The sequence below is a fragment of the Mytilus galloprovincialis genome, chromosome 1, assembly GCF_965363235.1.
Source record: "Mytilus galloprovincialis chromosome 1, xbMytGall1.hap1.1, whole genome shotgun sequence".
NCBI lineage: Eukaryota > Metazoa > Mollusca > Bivalvia > Mytilida > Mytilidae > Mytilus > Mytilus galloprovincialis.
Genome location: NC_134838.1, coordinates 125,130,417 through 125,140,847, shown reverse-complemented (window position 1 = coordinate 125,140,847; position 10,431 = coordinate 125,130,417). Strand labels below are relative to the sequence as shown.

The 10,431-nt window shown below is 33.9% G+C and overlaps 1 protein-coding gene across 2 annotated transcripts in view; it reads right to left on the bottom strand.

The window, feature by feature from the left end:
- Positions 1 to 5,000: 5,000 nt before the first annotated feature.
- LOC143057191 (uncharacterized) overlaps positions 5,001 to 10,431 on the bottom strand; it is a 33,127-nt gene continuing 27,696 nt past the window's right edge. Inside the window, exons 27-30 of one of the 2 annotated variants that reach the window (XM_076230459.1) lie at positions 7,837 to 7,973; positions 7,213 to 7,318; positions 6,670 to 6,868; positions 5,001 to 6,043 (exon numbers count right to left, since the gene is read on the bottom strand). In XM_076230459.1, coding sequence (XP_076086574.1) covers positions 5,751 to 6,043; positions 6,670 to 6,868; positions 7,213 to 7,318; positions 7,837 to 7,973 — 735 coding nt within the window. In that variant the 3' untranslated portion in view covers positions 5,001 to 5,750. Of the gene's footprint in view, positions 6,044 to 6,669; positions 6,869 to 7,212; positions 7,322 to 7,836; positions 7,974 to 10,431 lie in introns of both variants that reach the window. The other variant, XM_076230451.1, reaches the window with a different exon arrangement.

Sequence of the window (10,431 nt, the reverse complement as noted above, 5' to 3'; positions counted from 1 at the left end):
GAATTTTAAAAATAGATGCTCAATTCACTAGCAATTTAACCAAAAAGTCTTATTATACCAGAAGTTACGATGGTCTGAATGGAAAATCTATAAATTTCGTCTACGCTTAAAGTGTAACCTTTGCGGTTTGGTATACGTCGGTGAAACGATCCTCATCTTGCAACGCCTCTCCGTAAACAAAAAGAGGACTACTGGATTCAACAATTGGGAACTGCAACACCATATGGTTTCAATGATAAAATTGATGGTGTGTGTATTGTATCTAGTCCTTCCTGTAGCTCGGTGAATGAAATGAATAACTTCAACGTCATTATACATCACCTACTCTGCACGATGTCTCTATTAATGACTTGCTACCATTTATTCAAAAGCCGTTAGGTATTCATCACATTCGCACGAAACTTTATACTATAACATAAGCAACACGACGGGTGCCATATGTGGAGCAGAATACGGTTACCCTACCGGAGTACCTGAGATCACCCCCAGGTTTTGGTGGAGTTCGTGTTGTTTTTTCTTTAGTTTTCTATGTTGTGTCTTCTGTACCATTATTTGTTTGTTTGCCTTTTTTAGCCCTGGCGTTGTCAGTTTATTTATAATCTAATGAGTTTGACTGTCTCTCTGGTATCTTTTGTCCCTCTTTTATTCATTACCTCTTTCAAAACTTCATTCTCTGTTCAATTTTTGTTTGGAAACCACTGTTAAAAACCCTCATTTAAACCAGTACAAACTTTAATACATCTATCATTTCGAATATTGCAAGTCACAAACTTTTCAAATCAGTTCGCATTGGAAAAGATGAAAACGAGAAAAGATCTTTTCTTAAACTTTCCTTTGCCAACAAAGGTCTCGATAGTGTCAACTTGGGCAATATCCTTCATCATAAATTTGTTTAATTGAAAATACCTCCTTATTTTAAAGATCAGTCTGTACCAATCATTTCTTATACCTATACCAAACCAATTGCAACTAAAATTTTCAATTACAAACGCGTTTTGTAGGAGCTCAATATTGACGACCTCAAGTCTAAACCTCCTGATTGCACCTGTGCTAATTCCCAATTGACATATAAGCCGACTGACCATGTTATTACCGGTGACCTCAGCATTGTCAATAACACTTTCCTGCGAAATGTGTTCTCCAAAAGTCCGAAATATCGTTAGAGTAAATCGATCAATTGGAAATACAACTTCAAAATACTAATGGATTATGGCTGTGAAATCGTTGTTATAAATCCGAATTAAGAAACTGAACGGGTCTATCAATACCCATGCTACGTCAATCGTTAAAGATCCAGATGATGCAAAAACACTTGTCCTACCTCGATGAAAAATATGTTGCTGTCCCCGCAGATAAAGCCCCAAGCATCATCGTTTTTGTCCGTAAATCTCATTACATAAACTGCTTGATAAATGAATTAGGTATTGACAATTCACTTTGAAAGTCAACATATACCCTCACGACACGTACCAAAGAGGAAATCCTGGATAATCATAGGTCTATTCTATGTTCCTCTGGAATTTCAACCAAATATGATGAACTGGATCATCCATCATTGTATGGGATACCTAAACTACGTAAGTGTCCTTGCAAACAACGGTATATTGCTGGGTCTTCCATGTGCTCCACGAAACCTCTTTATAAATTATTAACATCTATTTTATCAGCAATCAAAGCCGGGCTTTAAAGTTGTTGTGAAACTGCCTACTCCACAGTTGGCGTGAATCAGATCTGGACTCTCAAATATTCTAAAGATCTTTTAGAGTACATACAATTGACCTTTCTACACTTTACACAAGTATTCCCTATTTTAAACTAATGACACATTGAAAGAGTTCTTATTGCTTTGTTTCATAAGAGATATGACGAACGTAGACACAAGTATCTTGTGTTAGGGCGGAATAAATCCTACCATTCAAAGAATCACTCCGATTCAGACAAATAATTCTCTGAAACTAACATTATCAAGATGCTAGATTTCTTGATTGACAACATATTTGTTAGGTTTGGAGGACGTGTTTTTCATTAGATTGTCGGCATTCCAATGGGAACCAATTGTGCCCCTCTTCTTGCCGACTTATTCCTTTTATTATTATGAGGCTGATTTTATACAAGAACTTTTTAGAAAGAAAAATAAGAAGTTAGCAATATCCTTTAACTTTACTTTCTGTTATATAGAAAATGTTCTCTCACTAAATAACTCAAATGTATGTTGAACGCATCTGTCCCATCGAACTAAAGATAAAGGATACAACAGATACAGTTAAGACTGCCTCATATCTTGAAATTGAAAATGAGGGTCATTTGAAAACAAAACTTTACGACAAAAGAGATGATTTCAGCTACCCGAGTGTGAACTTTCCATCTCTATGTAGCAATATCACAGCAGCGCCTGCATACGGAGTATACATCTCCCAATTGATACGACGATCCCGGGCATGTATTTCCTATCATGATTTCTTTGATAGAGGGTTGATGTTCACAAGGAAGCTATTAAACCAAGAGTTCCAAAAGGTGAAGTTGAGATCATCCCTTGGTAAATTTTATGGACCATCACGAATTGGTTGACCGTTATGGAATAACCGTTTCATAGATGATATCGGGTATGTTCTTTATAATGACGGAACTACATTCCCCTTCCATTTTCAAGAATGTGACCTACCGAATAAGACCTGGATTGTGATAACATGCCCAACACGACAGGTGCCACATGTGGAGCAAGATCTGCTTACCCTTCCGGAGCACCTGTGAACACCCCAATATTTAGGTGGGCTTCATGTTGCTTAGTCTTTAGTTTTCTATGTTGTGGCTTGTGTACTATTAATTGTCTGTCCATCTTTTTTTCCAGGCATGGCGTTGGCAGTTTATTTACGATCAATGACTTAAATGTCCCTCTAGTATATTTCGCCCCTCTTTTACATCTATTGTAATAATATATAAGTTCGAAGTTCAATCTTCGTAACACCAGTCGCCAGTCGCCACTGGTATATACAATGAGAAAAAAACCAGTGAATCTTAATAGATACAGAAAGCGTTAAATGATGCGAAATCAATCAGCTAAGAAAACATTCACCCAAGAGTAAAAATCTCAGAGGTAATGCTTCACTACTTTCAACAATCTATCGACAAAGAAACCGTATCAGTATAGTGGAAAAGAGCCAAAATCTGACAACTTTTAAAGAAAAATTATATATTACTAGTAATAACATTAATTTAAGACCAGACTCACTGTTTTATACAAATAATTGGATCATATGATATCAATTACTTAAATCTGAGAAAGCATTCCGAAAACCTAAACATTCCAAACAACAGACAACACGCATTTGGGAAAAGTCATAACTGTGAAACTCAGCTTGTTAAAGTCTTTCATGATTGGGCAAGTGCCATCGACAAACGGAAACAAGAAGACAGCTTCATTTTAGATTTCCAAAGGCATAGGCACGATGGAATATGAACTACTGAAAATAAAACCCCCGAACGACGGCATATACAAAACATCATGATCTTGATCGACTCCTACATTTCATACAATGCGTATGTGTTGTCCATATTTATTTAACATCGAAGATAAGGATATTTACAGACCTTGCCATGTCCTGTCTGTTTTTTTATTTGATGAATTTCATTGTATCTATCTGATGAGTTAAGCCTTTTCAACTGATTTTTATAGTTCTTATGTTATGAATGTCGGCTACTGTCAAGGTTAGGGGATGGTTGGGTGCTCTCAAATATGTTTAACCATGCCACATTTTTCTATCCCACGTCAGGAGCATGTAGTTCAATGGTTGTCGTTGGTTCATATCTACCATATTTGTGTTTTATAATAAATCAGGCCGCTATTTTTTTTCATAATTTTCATGTCGGGGCCTTTTATATGGTATAGGTTTCTTCATTATTATAATTGCTGAAGGCTGTACAGTTGCCTATAATTGCTTGCAACCACTTCATTTGATCTTTGATGGATAGTTTTCTCATTTGGAATCAACCAACATCGCCTAATTTTTATCAGATTTGTCTAATGCAAATCAGTTAGCCTTTAATTGGTGGGAATTGACAACATTGAATAAAGACTTGATATTATTTGTTAAGACCACTTTGCCTGAATACAACGACGTTTGGTATACGCGACCTTGCCTCAGATACATGTAGTGGTATTTGTCACAGAAGACCAAATGACAAAGATATTAACAAATTTAGGTCACTGTGCAGTCTTTTACAACGAACAAAGCCAATGGAATATGGTATAAACTGGGAGAGATATACATATACTACAGTTTTAAGTCGCCAACCTTCCACTAACATTTGACAGTGGTTTAACAGTTTAGCATGAGAGCAAACTATAAAAATCAGTTAAGAAAGGTTTAACTCATCAGCTTTATACACATTGAAATGCATCCCACGAAACCGCAGTGGACCTGAATGTTTTCTTATAGATTCAAGCGTCACTGATGAGTCTTTTGTAGACGAAACGCGCGTCTGGCGTATATACTAAATTTAGTCCTGGTATCTATGATAAGTTTAAGTACATCAACACAACAGAAAGACACTAAGTACTGATCGGAGAGTCCTCGCAGTAACTGGCAGCTAGTTCAAAGCCAGCAACAGCTAATGAAAAATTCATGTATCTAAGACTAAAATGTTCACATATACTTCATATTGTTGATTTTTTTTAGCTATTTCGAGGTGAACGGCTTGTGTTTCTGAGACACCTTTCATAAGACTTGCTCGAAGCAAAAAAGTATTTTTTAAGATTTCGTTAAATGAAATATCATAGAAAACATGTATCATTGAAATGGTGGCAGTTCAAAAGCATAAGCTACTGGTGAAATGGCATACGCCTGGACTGAAATCGGCAAATACTTTACATTTCAGGCGGACCAACTAATGACATTAAGTCTAACAATTATGTTGTTTAACACAAGTCCATTAAGGCATACCTATAAACCTAACAACTCTTTTCAATCACATATATAGAAAGAAAAAAAAAACATCAGACAAAATGCTGCATGCTTTATTTGCTAAAAGCTATATACATTAGAAACCCATATAAATTATGTTATCCTGAGGATACGTGTCTACATCTTACTGGTTTACGACTTTAGAATCATATAAATATCCATAGTATTATATTAAGACTAGAGGTAACAGTAAATACAACCATGGTACTACAAAATATTTAAAGCAGATCATCGGAATATAAACAATTATTTATAAAAAGTTTGACAATACATATACTAAAACCAAAAATTCGATTCTAAATTAGCAAATTGAAAAATGAACCTATAGAAAAATAAAATAAAAAACAACATAAACAAGGAAAAAGTAGCAAACGAATATATATACACAGCTTGTATAAGCAAAACAAAAATATTACTCAAAAGAGGATTTATAATGTAAACAAATACAAAACACCTCTGAGTTAATGCCCTATTTATATCGCTCAAAATGAATGTCATAAATACTATCAATACAACTCAATCAACAATCAACTCATTTGCAGTTCATAAACATTGTTTACTTTATATAGAACCATATGTAATATTTGGCAACGCAATAATATACTTGAAAATAAGTAACAAGTGTATAAACTGCTAGATAAAACGAAAGCAATGAAGAAGCAAAAAAATAATAAAGAAAAACCGTTACGAAACAAACATACAAATAACAGGGTTTCAAGCTTAGCTAAACAGTAAAAATCGGAGAGTCCATGGGTCGTTTAAAATGTAGATTTCCTGAAAATGTTTCATTTAATTTCTAGAACAGCTGTAAGGTTCCTTAACATCAGTTACAAATTGGTCCTGCTTAGGAACAGAGATCGATGCAATCTCGGACAGAGGACGATGATGGCTATGAGTGAGAAGAATCTGGGCGCTTCTATTTTGTTGATCTAAACACTTCATTGATACACGCTTTCCTCTTGGTTTGATCTCCTTACAACCTGGTTTACATTCCTTTACAGGTTCAACTGAGAAACAAATCTGACTTTTACCATTTTGTTGCCTTGTTTTTACTAGTTGCTTTTGCACAGGTTTACATGCATCTGAAATTAAATGTAAACTATATTAAGACAAAGTAAAACAAAAATGTAAATAAAGGCAACAGTAGTATACCGCTGTTCAAAACTCATAAATCCATGGACAAAAAACAAAATCGGGGTAACAAACTAAAACCGAGGGAAACGCATTAAATATAAGAGGAAAACAACGACACAACACTAAAATGTAACACACAGAGAAACGGACCAAGCATCAGACAAAATCCCACGAGAATAACAAATATAACAAACTACCACTAACACAGATCTCTTGTCGGCATTCTATCCAAGTTCATCAGAGTGACAACTTTTTGCTTATCAATGCTTAAATTCTTTGAATTAGTTATTCTAAATTATGGCATTCCGCATACTGTATGTGGTTCAATACAAAAAGTTATTTTAAAATTCAAACCTAGCTATCATTTCTTATGACATTAATGCTGTACGTCTGACGGTCAAACCCCTGTGACTTTTGCTGGAAATGCAGATGTTAAATCGACGAAGAAAAACGTTTCAATTATATTGCATGTATTGATAAACAAAATTCATCTGAAAAATGCAAATCTTTTTAAATGTTAACATTTTCTTCTAATATAGATTAAGGAATGCTTTACGTATCCTAAAACACATACCAGGAGACTGTGGCTGTTCTTTACTGCATTGGTCTTTGATTGGTTGAACATTGCACCTATCGTCAGGTAAAATATTATCTGCTAACAAACAGCTAGGTGACCTCTGTTGTAGTCTTTGTGGATTTTCTTGGTCATTTTGTGGGATGCCATCGTAATTTCCACAGATTCCACAGAGTTTGGAGTATTGGAATGGAGATGCCTGTAAAACACACAATATTGTAGTTAAATTATGTAATTCAGTGGCTTTATCAAACATATTTGTGATTAACTTGTGTTCTTAGGATGCTTTCTCTTTGTTACACGTTTAATATGTTTATTTATATATTTTGAGTTAAGTTGGATTAAATGATATAATTTAAGGTATGCAATAGTCTGCTGAGTGATTTTCTTTAATACACAGATATGCTTGACCAAGTCACGATGAAACAAATATGTTAGGAGTAAATTGGCTGTCATTTCAACCAATAAATTGTGGGGATTCTTCTTATGATCTTATAGATATAAAGGGTATCATGTAATCCTTTTTTCTTCAGAATCTTTTACCTGTACTTTGATTTGATCACGTAACACCATGACTCGGATCCCTTCTTGAGGTAAAAACATCTTCACTTCTTCTCCTTCTTGGGAAACTTTAATTACGCCTTGTTTACTACTAAAAGAAACATATTACTTCTGACTTGTGTTTAGTCTATCATGAACATGAAAAACATTAAGTATTTATTTCATCCCTAAAGTAGAAAGGTATACGAGATTGATTTTTTCAATAGAAAACATACAGCTAATCGGCTATACATATACATAGCTTATACATAGCTTATATATGCATACTATTTTTAATCTTTCGATGCACCCGATATCATCTCATTTGGAAATTTAGATTCCAAGCATTAATTATGCGGTTTCATTAGACTTGTAGATTATCAGTTAATAGCAAAAAAATGTATAAAACGTTTATATTGACACTTGTCAGTATTTTCACCAAGCAGTATTTTATTACTAACTCTTTTTTCGAAATTTTCTAAACGGTAAAAACTTTGCTTGCTCATATCGTCTCTCGTTTTTCTAAAATAGTATGAGAAGAAATTAAATTTCCGCAGTCTAAGAGATTTACTAAAGTCCCTTTCTATAATGATTAAACTTATCAAATTAGGTTACAATGATACTCACGATTTTCCACTTTGTCCTTTAATGATCACTGATTTATCCTGTGACAATGGCTGCTGCTGACCATTAACTTTGACACTAATGCTAACGCCTTGTTTTACTACTTCCACTCTTGATTCCCCGGCAATCACAGTAACAACCTAAATTAAATATTTATGTCTAGTTACATAATAGATATTAAATACGAATTATTACACTATAGCTGTTAACAATTTGAGGTACTCACGCTTGAAATATCGTGGAGTTCAAAGCCTATCGTGTGTGTATGTAGAAACTGTTCCAACAAAGTTATGAGGAGGAAAGATTAAAAATGAGACTCCGTATATTTTAGGGACACCATCACGAATTGGTTGATCCATACGATATAACTGTGTCTAAACTAACTAAGGACATTTTTACCACGTCTTAGATTGTGGTTTACCATTTACATCGTCTGGTACCGAACATGACATATTCCCAAATACAAGTATGACGGTTTCGCTAAGTGCGAATTCGCATTGCTGTAAGATGTGTAACGAAATTCGTTTGTCCAACATTTATGTATTTAGCTATGATGTTGTATTTGTAATTCTGATCGGATATTGTTGAATGATAATCTTGAATGTCTTATCGTTTGTAGTTGTAATTCTGTTTTATTATTCGTACGTAAAAGTAAAGATAGTTAATTTATATGATTTTAGTTTAAAGCAAATATATGTACAAGATTAATTTGTTTTACAGTTTGGTTTAAAAGAAATACCGACATAGCTAGATAATACAATTAATAGTATATAATTACTAACACAATTATACATTAATATTCTTGTAATTGTTATAAAATGCAGTAAATAACATAATTACAAACCTAATCTTGAATAATATCACTTGTTATTAAAATTTACATGTGACCTCACTTTTGTTGCGTTGATACAGTCGTGTGACGTACTCTTAGTGGTTCTGTTGTGCTGTTTTTGTGTGTTGTAACAGGTTGTTTTACGTGTTTGTTGTTATACTGTGGTTTGCATGTCGAAATGTACTATTGTATTGTTTATTTGTGTATATCTGTGTCCTGGATGTTCTTGCATTTTTTTGCTAAGTACATGTAATGTTATAACTTTAGTGGTGTATTCAACATTGCCAACAGTGCAAGGTTTGGCTCGCCACAAAACCAGGTTCAACCCACTATTTTTTCTTAAAATGTTCTGTACCAAGTCAGAAACTGGCAGTTGTTATCTTATAGCTCGTGTCTGTGTGTGTTGCATTGTCGTTTCTATTTTTGTTGCACTTCAGTGTTTCTGATGTTTCGTTGTTTTCCTGATTGATTATGTGTTTCCCTCGGTTGCAGTTTGTAACCCTGATTTGTTTTCTCTCAATCGATTATGACTTTTGAACGTATATTAGTGTTGCCTTTATTTATGTGTATTGGGGTATTACAAATTTGTTTGATTTTTTTTTATCTATTCACTGTTTACATTATACGGATTATTTTTGTTTGTTTCAAACATAAGTTACATTCAGTCAACACGAGTTTTTTTTTCGATGTTAACATCTCATAAATAGATTAAGATGACAAGTCAATGTAACAAAAATAGAATTAGGAAATCGCTTGAACTCAAAAGTAATCGAGGACGGGTGCGTCGACATGCTAAACGTCGCATGCCATACATGCATCACAAGTCATAAATGAGTGTTATAAATTTAAAAAAAAACTTTCGGAACACATAAGTTGATAAAACAAAGGAGTAGGTCCAGTAAGACCCCTTTTCGGCCCCAAAATATAGCAGTTTTACAAAATTGTTAAAATATAAACTTTTGGTAGTTTTTTGGACAGTAGAATGCTTCTGCTACATAAATATGGGCTCTTTTTGACAAGAAAATGCACATATATCGGGTACTAGCACCATTAAGTCATGCTAAATTACTGAAATCTTCACAATTCTAGCATTTTAGTTAAATTTTAGACGGTTTTCGTGTAAAACGAAAGTGGCCGCATTCGTGTTCATCCTTAATATTGAAATGTAAGTTGTATTTTATGATAATACATAACATATATAAAGGTTGAGGATGAACACGGATGCGGCCACTTTCATTTTTGACAAAAAACATCTGAAAAGTGACATTTTTTTGCATATTTGGTAGATTTTTCATATTTGAGCTTGAATCGAATCGTTTTTAATGGCTAAATCAGTTGAAATCTTTCACATAAACTAATTGATTCAAAAGAAATAGACACTTAAGTGTTTAAAAAGTGGTCAAAATCTTTCGTCAGATGAACCTGAAATTTGAGGCCAAAATCTTTCCTTACCGGACCTACTCCTTTGAAACTGATTTCAGTAGTTTTCATACTACTTAATTTTGAATTGGTGTTCCTAGTATTTCCGAATATTGTTATCTATTGTTCTCGTTATTTTCTTTTTGATGTGACCATTCCAATTATTGTCGGTCATACTTCGATCGTTGATTTTCATTAGCCCCAGCGTACCTTCCTCGTATTTGAGTTTTTATGAAATCGTGTACTATCTAGTTAATGAATTCGAGATCATGCAAACATCTTTTTGTTTAGTATTTTTTTTTGTGGTTAATAAACCATATAACAGCACGCGGGATAAGATAGCTGCA